We start from the raw sequence: 26,492 nt of genomic DNA on the forward strand, positions 1-26,492 counted from the left end.
GAATTTCAGCGATACTGACTGCAGGTGACTGCACCTTAAGGCTTGAGAATTGGGATTGGGCTCTTTTCACTTGGATCAGGAAGCAGCACTATAGCAACCACATAGCAGCTTGCTAAAAAGCACTCAAACACCTAAGCAACTTCATAGCAACACCCTAGCAACCATCAAGAACATCAAAGCAAACCCATAGCGATGTGCTAGAAACCACTGAACCTCTTTATCAACTGCATAGCAACATCCCAGAAACCATCCAGAATATTGTAGAGACCTCATAGTAACGTGCTAGTAAACACTCAAACATCTTAGCAACCGTATTGCAACCTCTCAAAATACCCTAGCAACCATGCATAACATCATAGCGACCACATAGCAACATGCAAGAAACTACTTAAACTTATCATGGCAACCTCATAGCAACATGCGAGGAACCACTTAAACTCCTCATTATCTTCATCGCAATACCCTAGCAACCATCCATAACATCATAGTGACCACATAGCCTAACCCTACCCATAACCTATCCCTAAAATCAGAGGGAAATGATAGGTGAATAACACTGATATAGAAGCACCTAACCCTGGTTGTAAGCCTGAACTAGACATAAACTGTAAACCTATCCCCTCAAATCTGATTGGTTGATTACAATGTTGTTCTAGGATGGTGTCTTGTTGCACTTGGTGGAATCAGGTTCTGCCAAACACCTTAGCAACTCCACAGAAACAACCAAGAACACCCTAGCAACCATTTAACAAATCAAACACCTTAGCATCCGCATAGCAACACCTTGGTAACCACACAGAACACATCCAAGCATTGTGGTAGCGAGTTTGCGCCCTCACATTTTTACAGTAAATGAATTAAACCTTTATTTTTTATCTTTTATCTTTTTTGATCATTTTGTAAATATGCAGGAAGGCTTTTGTGTTTGCGTCTGATGGGAGCAGATGCAGCAGTTCTGGTTAATGGAGTGTAGAGCAGCTTTTTAATGTCTCAATGTCAACTTCCTTATACTGGTAAGCACGAGAGTGATTAACATTTTATTACTGCCCTGTTGCTGACCCGGCACCCTCTTTCTGTCTAAATCGCACTTTAATTCACTCAAGTCTTTTTTCTCTTCGTCTCTCTCTCTCGCTCTCTTCTAGGCTCTGGTACACACACACACACACACACACACACACACACACACACACACACACACACACACACACACACACACACACACACACACACATACATATGCTGGTTTCCAAGTTTTATAGGGATATTCCATAGGCGTAATAGTTTTTATTCTGTTTGACTTTTTACATTTTCAAAAGTCTTCATTTAGCATGATATATAAGCTGTTTTCCTCACGGGGACCAAAAATGTCCCCATAAGGTCAACATTTACTGGTATTATTATCCTTGTTGCGTGGAGTGGTGTTCTAAAATTAGGTGGCAAAGTCCTCTAACTTTTTAGTAAATCAAATGTAAATTCATATCCCAGTTACTCTTAATGTTGTCACATTTTCCTGGTTAAATAAACATTGCATCAGAAAAAGGAGAAACCTACACTTCTATTTCGTATTCATGAACTATACTATGTAATTATTGTTCTTTTTATTAAAATCAAGTATAAATCTCATCATGTTAGTGTTTTTGAACGTTTTTACATTTATTCCTAAATAATAACTAACTGCAGTAACAATTTAAACAATATGTTTTTTTTTGTGAGCTGATGTTCAGCTTATTTTTAATAATCAACTTATTTCATCAAGCTCGGTAAGCACTGTCAAAGAAACGATAAGTTGATTGCTCACAAAAAGAAAACACCATCATTTTGTTCATTCAGACCAATTCGTGAAATGCGCCCCAAAACAAGAGGCAGGATTTATCACACGAACCAATCATATCCAACCATAACCGACCAGATTCAGTCATAGTGTGATGTGACTTCCCCAATTCATTCTCAATTACCCCCCACTTTACACGCGGCATCCCGCTGTAACTTTACCTGCTGGTGTCGCTGTTGGACAGTGTTACTTTATATAAACGAGTGATTTATATTTTTTACTGTCACAATTTGTAATATTTGAATTGTTCTATTTTTGTAATGCTTTTTCCTCATCCAATTTTTCGAAGAGGCACTGCCTCCCTTGCCACACAAACACACATACTCTCTCTCTCTCTCTCTCTCTCTCTCTCCACAGCTTCTGCCTCGTTCTTGCAGCATTCCTACATGTCAGTCAGATAACGTGTTCTTGAACAGCACGTTTAACCCAGCAGGAGCAGATGTCTGCTGCATGCCCTATCCTGCCGGTCCCGACTGAGTCACTCGCCCACCTCCCTCCAACTCTCTCTGTTTCCCAAGAATAATCACTCCTTTCATGATCCACTGTGAATGAGGAGTCTTAGGAAGGTGAGAGACAGATTAGAGAAATAAACAGGAGGAGATCAACATATATAAGCACGCTGTATGCATAAGGCTGTTCTAGTCAAGGAGTTGTAATATACCTGGAAAGAGTGATCCGTTAGCATTTCCATTCATCTGGATGGCAGGTACCCGGCAGCCCTAAGAAGTACATGATCTGGATGCTGCCAGCTTTGCTTGAACCCGAACAATGCCATGTGACTGATCTCTCTATATTAGAGCTGCTCATGATATAACAGCGAGTCTATTTCATACTGTCGGCACTGTTATGAGATTGCCATCTTACGCCATCTTACACCATCTTACGCTGATTTGCCCTGTTTAGTAAATCTGGCCCTATATATGAAAAAATTGCACTGTGGTTGGTTGCATTATATGAAGGTCTGACTGTATGGGCTCTGTTTTAATTATCTAAGCGCATGGTTCAAAGTGCAAGTTCACTTAGGCTGTGTCCGAAATCCACTTTTGCTAGTTTAACGACGGGAAAAAGGTTGGCGCACCCGGTGCATGGTCTAAAAGGGTTGTCCCTATTCTCTTAATGAGTAATGGGTGTGTTTTGGGCGTAACGTCCAATAAACCAACCAGAGTCTCATCTCCCATAAATGCCAGTTGCGCTTACGCCATGGCGGATTCGCTATTTACATGGCAAAATTTGCAAGCGGAAAAACTGAATGCTTCTTTAGCAAGCAAGGTTAAAGCGCGCGAGCAGACCATCTACGGGACAAAGTATACGCGCGTTGTGGACCCGCTTATAGGCGCACATTACTAACGTGCTCTTTAAATAACAAAAACAATATTGCGCCATTGACTTTAGACCAGGTTTCAGCTGGTCAATGGCACAGTCTATTTCAGTTGCCTCAAAATATTAACACGCCAATAATGCACCCGAACACACCTCGTTTTAAGACCAGCACGCCCATGGGCGCACAAATGGGCGCCAATGCATTTGCTATTTAAACAACGTGGCACAGGATGTGAAAATGATAACTGCGTCGGGCTGAAACTAGCAAAACACACTTGCATCACGCCTGGTGCTGCATTGCGCCGGGTGTATGATAGGACCCTATAAGTGGTCGATTCTTGGTGAGAATAAGGTTGCAAAGTGAATGTCACTGCTGATAAATGTCTGGCTTTGGTAGTCTAGTGGAAATCCTAAGGTTTGTGTTTAATGCTCCACAGGTCATTGTGTGCACAGCCCTTTAAAGCTCTCCTAGCCAGAGAAACAAACTGAATTGGTTCTTCAAGTGCTCGACATTGCTATTCATCTTGGCTTTCGTTTGATCAAGAGTCCTTAGGTTACCCGGGGCAGTAGAACAATAGTGGCGTAAAGAAGCCCTCGATGCCCCCGCTGGACAGAGAGCCATTGTCTGCCGTTGATGTGTGGTGTTCTTTGGAGCGTCGGACAGGATGGTGGAGTGGAAGGAGATCTATTGGCGCTGGATCTTCACGGCCCCTCTCGCCTCCGGTCCCCTCTGTTTGTTTGAGAAAAGAGCCTGTGTTCGCCACACTCAACGGCCGTATTCTTCATGTCGGCTGGCATGCGTAGAGAGCCTCGCTGTAACATGAGAGCTTTGCAGGACGTGCAAAACCAGGGGGGTTGTGAAGAGGGTCTTGAATCACATTCATTATTCCTTCAAACACAAATAGAAGCTCTTTGTCATGATGTGAAAACATGATAGGATTGCAATGGCGAATTTAGCCAATTATGCTGTAAACTACACCAGTGCATTGTTGTTGTTAGCTTTGCCAGTATTTTTTGGTTTTGTTTAGCAGATGTCGGGCACTTTCTGCAGTGAATGTGTCTGTGTTTGAGCTAAGCGTATGTCGAGGCATTGCAGGATGGTACGGGATTACTGAATGCATGCTAGCCTGCTATAAAGAGAGGTAGTTTAGAGCCGTGCCGTTCGGGAAGCGGGTAACCATGGTGATATTTACTTCAGCTCCATGCTTGGCTGCGGCGCGCTCAGATAAGGTCCTTTTGGAATCGTTTCTGACCAATCTGGCTCCTGCCAGAACAAGACACGTCCCCCGTACCTCATTTGTGTACCTGTACGGGAAAATCATAGTGATTAAATTTTTCAAATGGCCGAGGAGTGATTGACCCATCATAAGTGCCATGCAGTCGGGCTACCTACTCATGCAATAAAAATGACATTTAAGAGATTACATTGTAGAAGTTGAAGTTGAAGTCTTTATAATGTGCGGCAGTGAATACATTTAATGGAGGAAACTCTTGAGTGATGCGACACCATTAGCCTGATGAGAAATGATTTGTGCAGAGTTCGGTTTCATCTGAGAGCATCTTTGCTTGCATGTCACTTCATTAAGAATGAATTGACCCTTCAGTAAACTCCGCCCCCTTGGTTTCTGTTGCCAACTCAGACAAGCTTTATATAAATTCCCATAGGAATGAATTGGTGATTTATAAATATAAATATATATTTCACTTGTAATGAATTCAACATTACACATTTTTATTATATATTAGTGCTGGGCAAAGATTAATCGCGATTAATCGCATCCAAAATAAAAGTTTGTGTTTGCATAATATATGTGTGTGTACTGTGTATAATTATTTTGTATATATAAATACACACATATGCATGTATATATTTAAGAATTTTTAAAATTTATATATAAATTATTTATATTTATATATAATATAAATTATGTATAAATGTATATACAGTATATACATGCAAATATTTCTTAAATAAATACATGCATATGTGTGTATTTATATATACAATATAATTATACACAGTACACACACATATATTATGCAAACACAAACTTTTATTTTGGATGCGATTAATCGCGATTAATCTTTGCCCAGCACTATTTTATATATATATATATATATATATATATATATATATATATATAAAAAATAATAATAATAATAATAATAATAATTATTATTATTATTATTAATAATTGGGTATTCTGATCCTCTATTGGTTGTCAGTGAATAGCATGGGTTTTGCACTGATATAGCATGAATAGAACTGTTTTGTGAGTTCGGTCTTCATTGTTTGCCTGGCATTATATGCATGTTGAGTGCTTACTGTGTCCTTCAGTCCCCATGGAGTAGAAAAGACAATCTTCCCTGTAACTAGATTCTTGCAACAGAAAAATCCCAGGCCGCCGCTGACTACAAACGTTAAACTTCTTTGTGCTGAAGAGCATGAGTGCATTTATTTATTTATTCATTTATTTTTGGCTGCTTGGTTTTGCACAGGACACACACGCACATACACTATCCCAGGCTGTTTTCTGTTGAGTCAGGGAAGCCATCTGCCACACAGCGATAATGGCCCGCCAGGGACGCGGGGCCTGGTATAACCAGAGATGAATTAAAACGCTGAGAAGAGAATAGAGAATGCTCGGCTACGCTCAAGTCCTACCACGTTTTACAGTGTCTGTCATCTCCCACCCCCACTGATGTCAGCAGATGCCCGTATAAAGTCTGAAATGTGCATTTTATGCGTTGCTCACAGGACTGCGGGAAAATTTGATCTGCAATATTGTGTTTTGATACAATCGTGCTTCTAAAAATCCGAGCCGGAGAGGAAGATTTAACATTTCGTGACAGCTGGCCGTAGGAAATGCATAGGATTATTACAGAAGAAAATACCACGTCATAAATGATGCATTTTTACGAGGATTAGAAAACACTCGGGAGATGAAAAAGGCAAAAAATGGAAAAAGGCGAGAGGCGGGAAAGAATTATTAGGCTTTATATGTGTCCGCCAGCGTGTTGTGATCATGAAACAATGTAACTATTGGTCAACATAAGACATAAATCGATCCTGAGTCTGACTCATAAAGACATGCAAGACAATAACTGCATTGTTTAGTCTCAGGCCTTTTATATCTTCCATATCTTCCATTTTCCATTTTCTTTTTTTATATTTTCCTTTATTTTCTAGTTTGTCAGGTTTTGTGAACTAGGACACAGTTGAGATAGGTGGGTTACAACAGTCTGGAGGGACAGAGAATCTAATAGGTTCTTTTTTATTTTCCTGGATCTCTCCTTTGGGATTTTTTGCAGAGTTTTGGAGGAAAGTAGACTTTGTTTGTGTTATTGCTTACATCTTTACAAGTTGACAACACTAATTAGGTTCAAATTTGTAAGTTAAGGATGTAGCTTTGCCATATCATGCTTTCAGGATGAGAAGAAATTAACTTTGGCACTATATGCCTTTTTGCGTGTGCTCAACAACTTACAGACTTTTATTTTATTTGATTATTTTAATTAAAAATAATATAGTAATTAATTACATTTAAATTATTTTATTTAATTTGATTAACTTCGGCAGTGGAAACTGGTAAATTAGGTGCTGTATTTAGTTAGTTAATTAGTTAGTAATTGATTGTTGTTATATTTTCTCTCACAACCATAATATCATAGTCATGCACCCGTTGAATCGTAGGCAATTTTGAAATTTGGCAATTGTGGCTTTTATGTTCGCCAGAAAAAAAAGAGGAGGAAGTGAAAGAGGAGAATATGGTCATGGCTAGGGAAATGAGGCCAACTTGGCATGCCAATTTTGCAAATGGAGCTTGAGGTAAGACGTTTTAAGTTTTAGCGCCGTGACACGTTGATCAATACGCCATTTCATGTTGCATTTTTATTGGCTAGTCAGTAGCAGAGGTCGTAGCAGCAAACACATTGAGATCTTGCTAAATTTGTGAAAATTATCGAAGGCTAATTGGTCGCATGACAACGGCCGTCTTTGAGCCTCTCTCACTGTACGACGTAGGACCAGCGTTTAGGAGCCACGACCACAGAAATCACCACCATTGGCCATCTATCGTCTGTCTGGGACAGCCCAAAATCATACTATGTGTACAGTAAGACGAATGCACACTTTCTCTCGGTTTACGGACAGAAAGCTTCAGCACTTACCATCTGGAGGTCGGCCCTTTGCATCTGCACTCACCAGTCATGATGAGAAGTTTCGTTTGTTGATGATGTCAACGTGTAGTGTAACCCCACAACAAATTGGCTTTGGGCCGAGGTGACAGAGATGCATGATGGGTAAATTGATGAAGTAAAGCGCAGGTCAGGGAGGATAATGGAACAGAGGAGAACTCGCAGGCCGGAGCAGAGGGTTGATGACGAGGTCTTTTCCATTAACTCAGGGGTGCGGAGCAGGGTGAGGTTAACTCGTCTCTCTGGAAGCCTCCTCGTTCACTCGTTCCTCGTACTTCTGCCTGGATCACACCGCTGCCCCGTCACTCCGCCTGCCTGTTTGACACCGACTCTCAACTCAATAAAAGTTGAGCAAAGAAAAGCGAGTGAAGCAAAGTCTCCAAACTTCCTATGCTATTAATCTTAACTTGGGTCTAAATGTCATTCTATTTTTTTCTTGTTTATGTTACTGGCTTGTTTTTTGTTGTTGTTGTTTTTGGAACCTGCAAAAAAATCCTCTTTCCACTCCTCCATAAAATGTAATCAGCAATCGTAGTTAGCTGGCACTTTCTAAGAACTCAGTACATGTGGCTGCCTTAAATGCTTTTTATTGCAGTGCAATGTGTGCTTTTTCATTGTTCACTGTATATAATGTTTAATAAAGTATTAACACTGTTATCTAAGCATTACAGGTGAAGATGCTTGGATAATTTTATGAGCGAGAGCTTAATTTGGAATAAATGTGCTACCCTGCCATTTTATTTGGACTTTTTCTGTGTAAAAAAATAAATAAAAATAAATAAAAAAATAAAATAAAATGATTCGTAATATTTAATTAAACCTCCTGAGGTTGATCCAAATATCAACCTAAAATACATTTGTTTTTTATTTATTTATTTATTTATTTATTTTAATTGTCTAAGGATAATTCTGAATTGCTAGACAATAAAAAAAATCTGATAAATGAGGGGTTTAAACTGTATTCAGACCCAAATATTGTCAACGGTTGCAAAAAAATAAGTCATACAGTATGAAATAAATGTAAAATAAAATGATTCGTAATATTTACTTAAACCTCCTGAGGTTGATCCAAATATAAAAATAGTCCTCGGATTACTGTGTTTGATAAAGCCATTTATTCTTTCTAATGTTTTTTTTTTTTTTGCATGTTAAAATCTCATTTTATGGTACACTGTAAATGTAGGAATTTTAATGAAGGCATTTAGTAACTCTCTCCTCGACACTTCTAGTTTTCTTGTGCTAAATAATTAATTACCAATCCTAGTCTGACATGAGTACTTCTAAGAACTTGGGAAATACTGATTATAAGAGCCAGACTCCCTCACAATGTGTAATTAGAGCCTCATAATTCCAGCCATGCAGAAAGCGCAGGGGAAACGTGAAAACCAGACGCTACAGCGGAAACCTGACATAAACACACACAACTGTCATTAGGGCCCGAGCACCGATGGTGTGAGGACCCTCTTGGAATTGCTCTGTTTATTATTATTATTCTTCTCCGCATTTAATTGCATTTTTGAGGGCCTAAACATGCTCGAAAACTCACAAAACTTTGCACACGCGTCAGAACTGGCGAAAATTTACATCTGATATAGGTTTCAGAATTGGACGGGGCAAAATGGCTCGATAGCGCCACCTATAAAAGTTCAACGGAGTGCGCCTCCCGCAACGTTCCACGTACGTGCACGAAATTCGGTACATACATGTAATCACCTAATACCTACAAAAAAGTCTCTTGGAGCATAGCCCTAAACACAACAGGAAGTCAGCCATTTTGAACTTCCTCTCAGATTTTTGTGCAGTTTTTGCCATTTTCATGCCTCGTACTTTAACGAACTCCTCCTACAGTTTTAATCTGATCATCTTCAAATTTGGTGAGTGTAATCTTAAGGCCTTTGCGACGTTAAATTGCGAAGATCTTGAGTTTTCGTCGAAGGGCGGGTCCTCGGCGGCCTGACAAATTTCGATGTTTCGCCATGAAACAGGAAGTTGCTGTAACTCAGGCATGGAATGTCCAATCTGCCCCGAACTTCACACGTTTGATAAGCGTTCTGTCCTGAACACATGACCATGCTCATATTCAGTTATAGTCATAGCGCCACCTGCTGGCAACAGGAAGTGACATGTTTAACACTGTTATGGACTCCTAATAACATATAAAAAAGTGCCAGCAAGTGCTAAACATGCTAACAACATACTAGAAGCATGCTAAAACATGCTAGCAAACTCTTAGCTAAGTGCTAAAGCATGCTATTTTTGCAATTAAATAGGAATTTGCTGTAACTCAGGCATGGAATGTCCAATCTGCCCCAAACTTCACACTTTTGATAATCGTTCTGTCCTGAACACATCTACATGAGAATATTCAGTTATAGTAATAGCGCCACCTACTGGTAACAGGAAGTGTCATGTTTAACACGTTGATGCCATTCTAGCAACATGTTAAAAATGCCATTGACTTCTAAACATGCTAGAAACATGTTAAAACATGCTAGCAATACTTAGCTAAGTGCTAAAGCATGCTAATTCAATGAAACAGGATGTTGTTGTTACTCAAGAAGGCAATGTCCAATCTGCGCCAAACTTCACACTTTTGATAAGCGTTCTGTCCTGGACACATGACCATGCTCATATTCAGTTACAGTCATAGCGCCACCTGCTGGCAACAGGAAGTGACATGTTAAACACTGTTGTGGACTCCTAATAACATATAAAAAAGTTCCAGCATGTGCTAAACATGCTAACAACATACTAGAAACATGTTAAAACATGCTAGCAAACACTTAGCTTAGTGCTTAAGCATGCTAATACTGCAATTAAATAGGAATTTGCTGAAACACAGGCACGGAATGTCCAGTCTGCCCCAAACGTCACACGTTTGATAAGAGTCATGGCCTGAACACATCTACATGAGAATATTCAGTTATAGTAATAGCGCCACCTACTGGTAACAGGAAGTGTCATGTTTAACACGTTGATGCCGTTCTAGCAACATGTTAAAAATGCCATTGACTTCTAAACATGCTAGAAACATGTTAAAACATGCTAGCAAAACTTAGCTAAGTGCTAAAGCATGTTAATTCAATGAAACAGGATGTTGTTGTTACTCAAGAAGGCAATGTCCAATCTGCGCCAAACTTCACTCTTTTGATAAGCGTTCTGTCCTGAACACATGACCATGCTCATATTCAGTTACAGTCATAGCGCCACCTGCTGGCAACAGGAAGTGACATGTTAAACACTGTTGTGGACTCCTAATAACATATAAAAAAGTTCCAGCATGTGCTAAACATGCTAACAACATACTAGAAACATGTTAAAAAATGCTAGCAAACACTTAGCTTAGTGCTAAAGCATGCTAATACTGCAATTAAATAGGAATTTGCTGTAACACAGGCACGGAATGTCCAGTCTGCCCCAAACTTCACACGTTTGATAAGAGTCATGGCCTGAACACATCTACATGAGAATATTCAGTTATAGTAATAGTGCCACCTACTGGTAACAGGAAGTGTCATGTTTAACACGTTGATGCCGTTCTAGCAACATGTTAAAAATACCATTGACTTCTAAACATGCTAGAAACATGTTAAAACATGCTAGCAATACTAAGCTAAGTGCTAAAGCATGCTAATATAATGAAACAGGATGTTGTTGTTACTCAAGAAGGCAATGTCCAATCTGCGCCAAACTTCACACTTTTGATAAGCGTTCTGTCTTGAACACATGACAATGCTCATATTCAGTTACAGTCAATGCGCCACCTGCTGGCAACAGGAAGTGACATGTTAAACACTGTTGTGGACTCCTAATAACATATAAAAAAAAATGCCAGTAGGTGCTTAACATCCTACCAACATACTAGAAACATGCTAAAACATACTAGTAAACACTATAAGTACTAAACCATACTATTACTACAATTAAATATGAATTTGCTGTAACTCAAACATACAATATCCAATCTGCCCCAAACTTCACATACTTGATAAAAGTCCTGCACTGAACACATCTACAAAGCAATATTCAGATATATAACCCCACCTACTGCCAACAGAAACTGAACTGGTTAACACAGTAATGCAGTACTAACCACATACCTATTGTGTACTAAGCATGCTAAAAACATACTAAACATGCTAGCAACTACTATATACTGTATACCTCCTTAAATGCACATTGCCCAACCATGCTCTGTCTTCCTAAAGCCAACGAGTGACGATGGCACGGGTGCGAGGGCCCTTTCATCGCTGCTTGCAGCTTTAATTTACATATTTTAATTACACTTATTCAAATTTATATTAGGGTAGAATATTATTTCTTTTTCGTGAATAGAACATAATCAGAATCTATAAATGACATAAAGTGAAATTTGACTCGACAAAATGAGTTTTATAGGGACCCACTTAAATCCGGGGTTTATGGACTCGTTTTGAAGCTACAGTGATTGTCTCTGCAGGTTTATTATTTTATTTTTTCATTTATGTTGTTATTTCTCTTTGTTTTGTTGTGTTGTTTAAGGTGGTTTCACACTGAAGACATTTCTTTTCTTTTTTTTATTCACATGGTCCGTTCATTGTGTGCGCACCAATGGAAAAGTACCACTAGACAACACTAAATGCTTTACTAGCATCATACTGTGTTGATAAAAGCTGTTTTGTGTCATGAAGTCTGATCTCCATCATATGTTTTCTCTCTTTGCAGGCGGCAGGTCTTTCTCCTGGTGAGACGCAGACTCCGAGTCTCCTGTTGGCTCCTGGAGTGAGATGGGGCCAGACCCCCATCAACCAGTCCACCCCGTGGGAGACCGACGAGCCCCCCACCAAGCAGCACAGAGACGGTGACACCACAGGTGTGTGTACCTCTGTGTTCTTCTGTTCCTACAGATGACAACAACACACAGGAAACAGTCTGTTTGCTTTGGATGAGTTGCTTATGTTGTGGTGTTCCTCATTTGAAAGTCATTTAGGATAAAACTGCTGCTAAGTAAATAAAGGAAAGTGAAAAAATGACTGTTTGTTTGCTTGTTTGATTATTTGTAAATTTGGTTAATGGCCGAAATCTCACGACAAAAATAAAACAAACAAACAAACAAACCAACCAAAAAACTTTTTTTTTTTTTTTTTTTTTTTCATGCTTAATTAAAAAAATTAATAACATCTACACAGCCATGTATAAATACATACATACATACATGTACATACAGTTTAAATGTCAGTATGATTTTTAGTCTCTTATGCTCACCAAGGCTGCATTTATTTGAACAAAAGTCAAATAAATAAATTGATAATATTGCGAAAAATAACTAAAAACTTAAGATAATAATTTTCTATTTGAATATATTTTATAATGTCATTTATTTCTGTGACAGTACAGCTAAAATGTTAGCAGCCATTATTCATGTCTTCAGTGTTACATGATCCAAATCATTATTATTATTATATTTATCATAATTATTGTCAATGTTGAAAACTGTTTCAATGTTTCTGAAAACAGAAAAACATAATATAGAACATTCTGTATTTATATTGTGTATTTTATACATTTACTTATGAACCAAAACGACTTACAAATTATGTACATCACAATCATGTTTCTCTTTGTTAATTGCTTGTGGAAGAGGTGTGTCTTTGGATGAAATATTAACACAGCTGGAATGCGCTCTTGACCAATCAGCATCCTGAACGGCTCTCAGTTTCATCAAATTACCATATTGACATTCACCTAGATATGAGGTGTTCAAAGGAGCTCACATGGGCTCATGCGTCTTGAGATTCTTTATGCTGTTGCATGGGGAAATACTCAAGAGCATCAAACACAGAAAATTGAGCCGATATTGAAGGGTCGACCAAAGTAATGCACGTTACGCGGACATTTCTTCGTGTCAAATCTGAATTAAGGTGGTAATAAAGACAGACTGTTGACCTGACTACCCTTTCCTGAGTGATTATACGTGGGAAATTGGACATTACTGTTGAGGAGGGCAGTTGTGTGTGTTTTCTGAAACCCCCCGGGGCCTCCACAGGGCCCCCCGCTGTGTCGTTTAAGTAGGAACCGAAGTCTCACAGAGGGAGGGATTGTTAGCATTGTGGTGAGCTCTACAGGGTCCCGCTTCCGGCACCTTCCCCGAAACACAAAGTGAGATGTCACTCAACTTCTACCCATTCGACAGCGCTCGGTGTAATATGACATATCTGGAGCCAAGATCAGCGTCCCATTAGCTCAGAGACAAAAAAGCATCAGGAAATCTCGTAACGACTCTGCAGGCATTCATTAATCATGACAGTTAGCAGCGCATGGTGAGCAAGTCATTTCGGAAAAGAAAAAAAAACTTTTCCCAAAAGTTTCACAAAGACTTGGCTTTTGCATGTCGTCGATTTGCGCTTTAATTTCAATCCATCAAAAGAGAACCTTGTAAGAATTAGTGGTTGATTTAACTTAGGAAAAAAACGAGATCTAGACTTTTCTGCGAGGACAAAAGCACTCTTATGAAACAACTATTTTATCCCCATGAACATTGTAATTATATGAGCAATCAACACTAGGATCCATACTGCTAATTTCATTAGCTTTTCAGCGCCGAAGCTAGGGCTATAATTGAGTTTCATTCTTATTTATTTATTTATTTAATAATCTAATGATAGATTTTTCATCAAAAGACTTGATTGCAGTGCACAAATCTGCAGAAAATGCTTAAATGGTCTGTGAATTACTTTTTTGGTTAATAGCACTTTTGTGTCTAATAGACTAGGAAATATTGGACTTTCTTTTGTTAGCGTGTCCACGGTGGTTGAAATTGAGCGCAGCTATCCTTTAGTTTGTTCTGAATTATGCACGCACCTCATTTCAGGCTGCAGCGAATCTATTCCCGCTAGTATATTCCTGTCTCTTCAGACTATAGTGCGGTGAAGGCCAATGTCATGATTAATGTTTTTTAATCTTTTCCCCGCCTGGTGTATTTTGTGTTATGGACCATCATTGTCGAGGAGCTATTTTTGCAGCCGAGGAGGAAGTGCGCTGGTCCACAAAGAGCACATATTCATGAGATAAATCTGCCATGTTGCATTGTGAGTAAGCTGTCTGGTAAACAGTAGAAATATGGTTTCGATCCCGTGACCTCATGCTTAAGATACTCAAAAAATTGAAGACTTAAAGGGGTAGTTCACCTAAAAATCGTTTACTCATCCGTTCCAAACACATTTGACTTTCTTTCTTTGGTGTTTTGAAACATTGTTTTTTGTTCATGGGGTCCAGTTTTGTTTGGACCCCTATGTTCTTCAAAATATCTTCTGATTTGCACAAGAAAGTCATACGTGTTTGGAATGACTTGAGGGTGAGTAAATGATGGGTGAGACAAGATTTTCATTTTTGCAAGAACTGTCCCTTTAAGACCAAGTTAAAGGCATAATTCACCCAAAAATTCTATCATTATTACTCACCTTGTCGTTCCCAAACCTATAAGACTTTCGTTCATCTTCGGAACACAAATGAAGATATTTTTTATGAAATCTGAGAGTTTTCTGTCCCTCCATTGACAGCTACGCAACTACCACTTTGACGCTTCAAAAAGTTCATAAAGAGATCGTAAAACTAATCCATATTAGTTGAGTGTCTTAGTCCAGATTTTCTGAAGAGATTCAATCGCTTTATGTGATGAACAGATTTAATTTAGTCTTTTATTCACATATTGATGAACTATCCCTTTAATATGTGATGTATTACTCTGATATCTTTTTCAAGTATGAGATATGATTGGGATTATAATGAATCATATTATCTGTTATACACTGTAAAAAAAAAATTTTTAATTGGAAGTATGTTTTACATACAAGACAGTCAGTCTTTCTACTCCAAAATTTCACATTTAATTCAATGTGTTACTTGCCATTTCATTTGTAATGTATAGTTAAAATGATTAGCAATTTCTGAGTGAAAATAGTTTCTATGCCATATTTTTATTCAGTCTACTGAAAATAAACTTTATATGTCATTGTATTTAAAAATGGGTTAGGATGATTAGAGGTTTGGCAGTTTAGAAGAAGTGCTGGATCGTCAATAAAAGGGACAGTGAGCCATAAGTACACCACAATACAACTTTTCATGATCTTTAAACAATTGTAAGTACATTCACTGAAAAACATTAGTGTCGGTTTTCCTTAAAAAAAAAAAAATGCACTCAGAAATTGATAAAATTCACAAAGAAATACAAAGAAACAACAAGTTGCATTTTAATATTGAAGTAGAAAGACCGATAACTTAAAAAATATATATATTTCAGTGTACACCAATGTCAAACCCATGTAACTTCTAGTCCAGTATTAGGACACTAATCCATTGATTTCAATGCGTCTGGTGCGGCAAAGGAAAAACACGAGGGTTTGTGAAAATTGTGTCTTTTGATACACTCACGTAAACATCCATCAACCAATGTGAAGCTCAGACAGGTCCAGGTTTTCAGAAATCCAATTCTCTGTATTCCCACTTGATTTTAGACTGACCCAGCTCTTCCCACTCTCTCAAAACAGATTTTACACCTTCCTTTAAATCAAACGCCCCATCAGAGGTTTCTCTAGTGTGTAAGCACCCTTGGGATCTGCTATCATAACTCTGTCTGTCTCTGAAATTATAGTGATAGTGTGGAGATGAATATAAACAGTAAGAGCAAGTAAGTTTTTGCTTCTTGCGTACACTCATATGTCGTAACCTTGCTGCATTACTGCATTGATGAATGACTCTGATTTGACCCTCAAGAGATGAATAATGCATAAAGAAATACATATTTCCCAGTGAATGCCCCTTCACAGTGGAAAATGGAGTTGTTATGAGGAAATCCCACACCCAGAACCAAACACTAGTTCTGGTTTCACTGAAACATCTAGCAAAGCTGAATTTTCAGCATCATTACTCCAGTCTTCAGTGTCACGTGATCCTTCAGAAATCATTCTAATATGCTGATTTGCTGCTCAAGAAACATTTACTATTATTATCAATGATGAAAACAGTTTGGCAGCTTAATATTTTTGTGGACCATTCAATAGGACATGCAGGCTATTGAATAATGTAAACAACAGCCAAATATATCTCGCAATCCCTAGCCTATCTCGCTTTTCCCTAGAAAAGGCTAGCCTAGCCTTTTCCATTGAATATCACTTGAATTTCACTTGAACATTTGTCTCTTTACAGAGGTAATATGAAGAGCAATTCACATACACATTAAATTAATCTCCTCCAAATAACATCCAAAAGTTCCTTCTATTCTGATTTTTGGTTATTTTTCATTTTAGCTGACACTTTCTTAAAATGAGCTATAGGATAGAAGCAGACTTTCCCGATGCACAAAGATGACGGTTCATTTATCACCTTGTGATTCCATATAATAAAAAAATGAGTAGCACATGGTTTTCCACCAAACAAAGTGTGTGGCTGAATGTCAAATGGGATGTTGGCTGTCCTTGACTTGATTCTTCTGTTCTTTTTCCGCAGGGCCCCCATGGGTGCCTCCAGTGGTCTCGGTCAGTCAGGCCAGCATGATGGCTCATTCGTACGGGATGCCACAGCCGCCCGTCTACAGCCAAGGAGTGTCCGTCCAGTCTCCCATCATCGGCGTGACCCCATCCATCCAATCGCCCATCCCCCCACACCATCCGCTCATGACCGCACACTTCCAGCTTCCTCCCCTCTCTTCCCAACCGCCAGGCAGCCTGGTCCTCAACATACAGAACCAGTCGCCCTACGCCACCAGCCAACCGCCAATCACCCCGTCGCCCCTGACGACGGCCGGCCAGGTAGTCCACCCCGCCCCTCAGAGTGTGATGGGAAACGGTCACATGACGCACCCACTAATACAGCCTCCGACTTTGCCTTCCGCCGCATTGCCACTAACGAACGGGCAAGCGACGACTCAGCCAACGCCGGCCTCTGTGAATCAAGAAAGTCAGAACGGGCTTCAGATGCTCCGTACGGTCGGAATGGGGAAGTACGAGTTCACGGACCCGAGTCATCCGAAAGGTAAGCGCTTCCCTTAGCTTGTGCATTTGCAACTAATGAATGTGCCCGAGGATGTCTTGAAATATCTTTTCCAGGGAATTGCATTTGATATCGGCAAGGAAATTGACCACAAACATGTCAACGAGACCTTGTTAAAACCTCTTGAGTAACAGCCCACGGTATGAAAGCATCTCCAAGGTCGCGGATTCAGTCCTGAAACAACTGTCACATAATCAGGGCCTCTTGCTTGCAAACTTTTATGCCAGTTCCTAAGAGTCTCCTGCTGTGAATTCTTGACGGTTTTCAGGGCTGTAAATCGTTGTTTGTACAAGATAACCTTGGACGAGACTCTGTCAGTCCAGAAACAGATGTTGTGTATTCCCTGAGCAATTTTCACATTTAATGAAGCTTTTAATCTAGGTTTAGATTGGCTTTCGAAGCTCATTTGATTTTTTTTATGAGCTCTATAAAATGAGTGCAATTTACTTTCCACATCGATGCAACTTGCAATTGTCTCTTAAGATGCAAAAGAGCCAATTACATTAGACTTTGCATGCATTTTTGAAATCTAACTGCTCAAAGAACAGTTAAAGCAGTGGCATTGAAGCAGGTTTAGCTCTCCTGTCGTGAGCACTATAGCAGACTAATGTGCCATGTGAAAGGCACCGCTTACATAATACTGCAATCCAGTTGCTTTATGTCTCTGTAAATTAAGTCTTGTTTGTATCAGTCTTAGCAAATGTTTTCTTTTTATATTTTTCCATGCTGAGAAAACAACAACAACTTAAACCGGTGTAACATGACTTGGTGGTCTAAGCTGGTTTGAGTTGTTCTAGCTGGTCTCTGAGTCTGACCAACCCAACAAAACTGCCCAAAACATCAGACTAGACCAACCAAACAAGTTTGATGTCCAGCTTAGACCAGCAAGTCTAAGTCAAGTTTAAGCTATTTTTATCAGCAGGGTTTTCAGTGTACTCTACTGATGCAGTCATTGATGTAATTTCGATGTAATTTCTTCCCACTTTTGACTATTTCTCACACATGGCACACCGCAAGAGAATGAGTCAACCAGCTTTATTTGTTTAGGGACGACAGGCCTACAGTACCAGATTTTTGGGCAGATGAAGAGGCCGAGGCTAGTGGTGATGGCTCACGGAGTTGCATGCATTGCTCGTACTGCACAGGATGATGAAAGAGATTAGTGGTGCTACCACCCTTTGTAGCTATTGTAACCAGCGCGGAAGGTCTTTACGTGTTATTGTCTTTTTCTCGAGGAAAAGTATTTTTTGATTAAATGCAATGCATTTGAATATGTATTCTCTCGTTATTTCATCTGACTCCATAAATGAAAAGGTTTTAATGATATCTGTGCATCATTAAATGTGAGCAAATGTTTGACTACTCTTTTTAACTCTTTAATGAAAATAATGTCAAAGTCCGTTAGAATAATCAAATGTAACAATTTATTATGTCAGGTAAATGTATCATGCCAATTACATAATCAATTCAAAGATGATCAATACAATAACATCGAATGCTCTAGAATAAAGAGAAAAGATGCGAACCTAACATTAAAATACATGATGTTAAGAGTTTTGGTCACTCTTAGCATCATGGGCTAACTTGAGTTACAAAAAGGCCTCGAACCATTTGCTGCATTCCATTATATAGACAGAAACTTCTTTCACATGGAAATATCTGCTAACAATGGGGATTTACATTCAGAATTGACACCTTTTGGGGGGGTAGGAGACCATTTGTCTTAAAAGACCACCTTCCTTTGTGTGCCAGTTATCTCTAAACTCTTAAAAACCTTATTACCTTTAGTTTTACTTATTTGGGAATGAGACATTTGTACCAGTCGCACTGAGACATTTCAAATGATACCAAACATGTATAATACTCAATGATAATTTTTCACATCAAACCATATGTATTTTGGGGTAATTTTCATGTGGTCTCAGCATGAGAGAGGGGGAGTGGGGGAAGAGGGGGAGAGATGTATTCTGAGGTGAGACTTTGTGTCTCAAATGGAGAGTTAAAATGTTAATTTCCAGAGAGGTCCTTTGTCCTCTCAGGGCCTCAACTAGACTGCCTGGCATTTATCTAATTTCTCAAGTCTTACACTATTATCTTCTTGCAGACCCCCCCCCCTCCCCAACTCACGTCTGTTGCGCGGTAATACGTGACAAGACGAAAAGGGGACTTAATATTGGACGTTCTTTGGGAAAGTATGCTTGAATTTGAAATATATGATATTCACGATATTTTCATATTTTACGAATTTCACGAATTTACTAATTTCACGAATTCACGAATTTTACATCAGCGTCAAAATTATTGCGATATTATCACAAATATTCTATATATATCACCCAGCCCTACTTGCAAGTCTAAAAATATGGGCTCAGTCTTCAATCTGTCTTGTTCTGTTGGAAAATGTAGTGTTTTTAGGCAGCTGCTCATTGAGAAACAATATATTTTGAAGCGTGTCTTCCCTTCTGAGTGCGACAGAGCAGCGCCACTGGCATCTTTCCCAAAAACAGCTGTCGGCCTTAAACATCACATGTCACTGGCAAAGACTACACTTCCCCCATTTCTCAAAGCCGCATATTTATGCTGAAAAGACACTCAGAACAATATAAATCAGCTCAATGGCAGTGAAACAACCCCTGGGCAGCCTTAAATGTCTTCAACTTTTTGAAGTTATTCTTTTGAAAAAGAATATGTTAAAGATTCCACTGATCAAGATACAATGACTGCAATCTGATCTTTCAATCAAAAGCAGAAGACAGACTAGAAACAGATTCATTCATGGTCAGAGATGTGTGATCACCTTTTAGATGAAATGAGAGATTCGATATGAACTAGAAATCTGATCTTATGAAAAAGGGCACATAGAGGATAGAAGTGCATACTGTTAAACTAATGAGTCCTTCTCTGCCAGACTTTAATATGGATTTTATTTTTGTGCCATAGATTAAATGGATGTGAACTAATGATAAAATGTAGCAACACTCATTTGTCAATGGATTTGTAAACCGCAGTGCCTTTCCTTTAATATCACTGAGCAACTTTTATGTGTAAGCTTATATTCTACTAAATTGAAATCACTTTGCACAAAAGGTTAATCTAAGTTAATGCTGCAAACCACTAAACATTTTGCAACCAAAATCTCCTCTTATACTTCTTCCGCTCTTGAAGTCTATTGCAGCACACAGAAATTTGTGAAATTTGGCACTCAGATAGAGGATAGTCTGAATATTAACCAGAGCAATTTTGGAGTCTCTATCTCAATCCCTTTAGTGCTACAAATTTGCAATCGTCTTCATGCTAATAACTTTTGAACCGTAAGGGCTAGAAACAAAATTCCTTTGCCCGTTGATTCCTTAACTCAAGCCAATTCGATTCATTTTCCGTCATTGATATCTTTCAAAAAGCTGCACATCAGTGCCAGTTTGCAACTGGCTGAACAGAATATTATGATCAAAACACTGTAATGATGTAATCAGAATTTCTGTCTGTAAGTACATATTATTTTACAGACATAACTACCTAAATTTAATGGCACTAACCAGACACAATTTGGTAAATTTTTCAGGTGTACTGGTGCACCCTTTGACTCCTGAGAGATGCACCGATTGCAATTTTCTTGGCCGATTGTGTGACCTGCCGATACCGATTTTTGCATATTCCGATTTAATTACCTATGATTAACAGCATTTACAAACAAAAATCAAATTTTCTTCAATGCAAAATTTTTTTTTTTTTTTTTTTTTAAACACAAGTAAAATGTCAGTAATAAAATAAGAACAAATAAACAAATTGCACACACAAAAACAGCACAAATGAATGCAATAGAATAAAGAGAGATATGAAATAAACACGGCTTCAAGTTTTTCAGGTGGGTCTAACAGTAAGTTAGCACTTTGGTAAGAAATACTACAGAAATCAAAGTAATCAAAATGTAAAATAACACTGGATAGTCTTTATTGTAAAAATGAAATACAGATTAATGCGTACAATTAAAGTTACAAAAGTTATTCTTAGATAGATAGATAGATAGCGGCTTTATGTTGATCGGTGCATCTCAAGTGTAAAGCCAGCCAATCAAACTGAAACTGTTCATCTTCTGTGAGCTATTGCCATTTTGTGTTCAGTATGCATGATAATGGTCAGTGAACGGATTGAGGCTGAGACAGTTTCCCAACTGGACAAAAGCCAAATGAAGCCAAATTGGTCAAATGAACCAACATTAAAAACATTGTGTGGAACAGAGTGTTCTTAGAAAGCATTCCACACTCAGAACTATTTGATGGGAACATGTTCCATTTAATAACAGCCAGAAGCACAGAGAATGGCCCTCCAAATCTATGGTAGCACAGAGTGAGGCCAGACGGTCACGCTGCCACTGCTGCTAACCTTGCCCACTGCACTTAAGCACAACGCAGCTTTATTAAGAGAGAAAACTCGGACTCTTCATGCTGCTTCTGGTGTGTGCTGACCCATGAAGGATCTGCGCTTCTTTAAAAGGATGTAGCAGCAGGAAACAGAGCTGAAAGCGGCAGGGAACCCAGGTTCTCCGTCAACCAGATCTTAGAATTAAAGTCATCCGATGTTCTAATTTGGTCAACAAGGTGAAACGTCAGCTGACCATCAAAGTCAAGAGAACCAGAACGTTTCTAGCTAATTAAGAAAGTGAACAGGATTTATCGAAACTGAACGGTACAGTATGTTACTATTCAATCCATTGCAATTCATAATAAAACAACTGGATCCCAATTGAAACTGCAGCAAATGAGCGAGAGAAAATAAATCTTTAGTTTTAGTCTCTGACCACATGGAGAAACATTAGATAACCAACTTCTTCATAGACTGAACTATAGGAAATTATATGAAAGAACAAACCAAAAAAAAAAATATTTATACAAGGACCTAAAGTATCAATGTAATGCAATAAAGCAAAAATTCCAATCAAATGTACCGATGTAAAATTCGTGAATTCGTGAAATTAGTAAATTCGTGAAATTCGTAAAATATGAAAATATCGTGAATATCATATATTTCAAATTCAAGCATACTTTCCCAAAGAACGTCCAATATTAAGTCCCCTTTTCGTCTTGTCACGTATTACCGCGCAACAGACGTGAGTTGGGGGAGGGGGGGGGTCTGCAAGAAGATAATAGTGTAAGACTTGAGAAATTAGATAAATGCCAGGCAGTCTAGTTGAGGCCCTGAGAGGACAAAGGACCTCTCTGGAAATTAACATTTTAACTCTCCATTTGAGACACAAAGTCTCACCTCAGAATACATCTCTCCCCCTCTTCCCCCACTCCCTCTCTCTCATGCTGAGACCACATGAAAATTACCCCAAAATACATATGGTTTGATGTGAAAAATTATCATTGAGTATTATACATGTTTGGTATCATTTGAAATGTCTCAGTGCGACTGGTACAAATGTCTCATTCCCAAATAAGTAAAACTAAAGGTAATAAGGTTTTTAAGAGTTTAGAGATAACTGGCACACAAAGGAAGGTGGTCTTTTAAGACAAATGGTCTCCTACCCCCCCAAAAGGTGTCAATTCTGAATGTAAATCCCCATTGTTAGCAGATATTTCCATGTGAAAGAAGTTTCTGTCTATATAATGGAATGCAGCAAATGGTTCGAGGCCTTTTTGTAACTCAAGTTAGCCCATGATGCTAAGAGTGACCAAAACTCTTAACATCATGTATTTTAATGTTAGGTTCGCATCTTTTCTCTTTATTCTAGAGCATTCGATGTTATTGTATTGATCATCTTTGAATTGATTATGTAATTGGCATGATACATTTACCTGACATAATAAATTGTTACATTTGATTATTCTAACTGACTTTGACATTATTTTCATTAAAGAGTTAAAAAGAGTAGTCAAACATTTTCTCACATTTAATGATGCACAGATATCATTAAAACCTTTTCATTTATGGAGTCAGATGAAATAACGAGAGAATACATATTCAAATGCATTGCATTTAATCAAAAAATACTTTTCCTCGAGAAAAAGACAGTAACACGTAAAGACCTTCCGCGCTGGTCGGGTGCCGGCTTTGGGCCGATCGAGTGCGAGCTTACAATAGCTACAAAGGGTGGTAGCACCACTAATCTCTTTCATCATCCTGTGCAGTACGAGCAATGCATGCAACTCCGTGAGCCATCACCACTAGCCTCGGCCTCTTCATCTGCCCAAAAATCTGGTACTGTAGGCCTGTCGTCCCTAAACAAATAAAGCTGGTTGACTCATTCTCTTGCGGTGTGCCATATGTGAGAAATAGTAAAAAGTGGGAAGAAATTACATCGGCGGTCACATTTCACATAGCCAAAGGTATCTGAAGATAAGATACCAAAGATATCCCAATGAACTCAATTAGTAAACAATTACTGTCTTTCAACATTGAAATATGGTTGAAAATAAGTCGGTCCGCCTTGGACTGGTTTTCGACGTGATTTCAACTAAGTAGTTTCGGCCGGACTGTTTGATTACGTGTTTTCAACTGATCATCTAAGATACCACATGTTTTCAACTGATAATCTAAGACAGGATAAGTCTGTTATACATGCCAAAATAACGGAGAAAAACAAACTTCCAAACCATGTTCATTATTATCAAAAATAAATTTAAAGAGTTTTACATATTTCATCAAGACGTTGAAGATCGACCTGTTTTCAACGTTGAAAAGTCGTAAATAGACGTTGAAGATTTACGTCTATTCAACGTCTAATAGACGAATTTTTGATAGCTGGGATGATACACCTTCAAATGGCTGCTAAAGACAATCGACCCCCGATACAATTTGCCTTGCTGTTAATACTTTGCCAAGGACGCGCTCCCGAAATTGTATTTTAAAGTTCGTGAACAGCTGTCACAGAAGCTTTCTCAGATAACGCACTTCGTGATCACTTCCGATCTATGGACGAACCGAACCTGCGAACCCTACATCAGTCTTACCAATCATTTTATTTATGAGCTGTAATCCGCTTGTCTACAAACCAGTTACTTTCCAAATGAACAAACCGGCGAGATCATCGCAGAACGCACTCTCTGTACTTGTTTTGCACAACTTCAGTTACATTTACATGTGTTCATTTAATCAAAAGCGGTAAGTGATCACTTGGTCTAGTTTTTTTTTTAACTGCTTAAATTTGTACTAAACATTTCGTATTTACTTTGTAACAATAGCTTTTCTATCTCAATTTATTTTTTATTTTTTTATGGGGGCAAAAGAAAAACATGTTTTTTAAAATTTTATTTAAAAGCAAATGCAAACATAGCGAGATATATATTGAATATCGTAAACTTTTTGACAATATCGAGATATAATTTTTTTTTATATATTGCCCAGCCCTACTTGCAAGACGTTGGCCCCGAATGCCACCAAAACAGACATGAATATCTTATTTGATCGGGGAGAGTTAGAAACCTCTGTAAAATTCAGTGTGCGGCAGAGATTGTTTTGGGAGTTTTTTTGCCGGTGACAGAATTCACAAGTAAAAGGATTATGTTGTTTCCCAGGCAAATAGAAAAATGTTCAAACACAAATGGATTTGACTCACTCGTTGGGTTTGAAATGGCAATTTATCATCAGATTGCACTATGAAGTGTGAGTGAATGTATTCAGTGTTTGTGTGTGTGTGTGTTTGCGGGATGTGCATTTTTAAACTTGACTAGTCAGTGGGTTGTCTGAATGATTAGTCAGCCTTAAGGAAGCCCTCTATAATTGATCTACTTTAGAGTCGTTTACCAAATGAGAGACGTTTCTTAGGAGGTGTTATATCATATAAAACCCACTCGTGTGTAAAATAAACAGTTGAATGGAGCCTAACAGAATGGAAAAGAACACTGCACTGATTATGCACTTGAAATTTATTGTTAAAAGCAATGGATTTTAATCTATCTATCTATCAATCAATCTATCAATCCATCCATCCATTCATCCATCCATATGTCTATCTGTCTGTCTGTAGACTATGTACCATCCATTCATCCATCTATCTATCCATCCTTCTATCTGTCTGTCTGTACCATCTATCTATCTATCTATCTATCTATCTATCTATCTATCTATCTATCTATCTATCTATCTATCTATCTATCTATCTATCTATCTATCTATCTATCTATCTATCTATCTGTCTGTCTGTCTGTCTGTATAAACGCACAACAACAACAACAATAATAATAATAACAATTATTATTATTTATTTGTAGATGTAATAAACATAATAGGTGTTTAATATTATGTATGTTGGCCCCACTAATCAAGTTGCGTGTTATTTGCAAAGTGTGTCTTTTAAAGCACTTCGTGAATTCAGAGTCAGAAAGCTCCTCCACCATTCGCGATGCCATTAAGTGAAACTAGTGCTCGTGAGACTTTGATCTGTTCGCTTGGAAATGACAGTCGTGTTATCCGGTGCAGTTCAGACTCCCCGTGAGTCCGTCTTGAGGAATGAGTCGAGACAAGCTACTGGGTCGTTCACATGGAGGCAAACACAGACTCTTTGCAGGATTTCTTGTCTCATTAAGACAGATCGGCCTCGGGCCATGCGTCGTACGCCCCGCATCGAGAGCCACACGCTCACGGCCTGAACGCATTTATAAATGAACGCACATCTCTGTTAATGATCAGGGACTGGAGGAATGATGCCATAACTCTGCGGGGATAAGCGTGTGGTGGAGGACGTAACCTTATATCGAAAAATAGCATGTGGAAAAATCGATCCAGAGTAGCGTAATGTTCTCTTTTTGTGCTCGCCCGATGCTCATGAACGCTCCCCCAGCAGCCGGAATGTGTTTTCTTCTTCAGATATTGTGTCTAGATGATAATATAAATATGTAAAATGATCCCTGTGTGCACATAAGCACCTCCATGAGGGTTCAGTGCCCTACAGTACACCAAATCCCATGATGCATCATTGTAAATAAAGAGCCTGTGGTTTTAAAGCAAAGCCACAGCCGCGGCGCTCACAAGGGCTCGGGATTGTTGTATAAAACAGCTCGAGAGTGTTCGAGTAGCGTTCCCCTGCTGTTCCAGACAAACCACCTAAAATGGCACGGGTAGTTTTGGCTGTTCAATTAGGAAACTAATCAGTTTAGACAGATGATTAACACTGCGA

The 26,492-nt window shown here is 38.6% G+C and overlaps 1 protein-coding gene across 4 annotated transcripts in view; it reads left to right on the forward strand.

The window, feature by feature from the left end:
* Positions 1-26,492, forward strand: part of klhl29 (kelch like family member 29) — a 275,637-nt gene that overhangs the window by 142,157 nt on the left and 106,988 nt on the right. For 3 of the 4 annotated variants that reach the window (XM_082148568.1, XM_082148567.1, XM_082148569.1), the window contains 2 exons: positions 12,053-12,200; positions 16,832-17,356. In XM_082148568.1, coding sequence (XP_082004694.1) covers positions 12,053-12,200; positions 16,832-17,356 — 673 coding nt within the window. Of the gene's footprint in view, positions 1-12,052; positions 12,201-12,768; positions 14,416-16,831; positions 17,357-26,492 lie in introns of those variants that run through there. The other variant, XM_082148570.1, reaches the window with a different exon arrangement.

Source organism: Leuciscus leuciscus, assembly GCF_965113295.1.
Source record: "Leuciscus leuciscus genome assembly, chromosome: 19".
Lineage (NCBI taxonomy): Eukaryota > Metazoa > Chordata > Actinopteri > Cypriniformes > Leuciscidae > Leuciscus > Leuciscus leuciscus.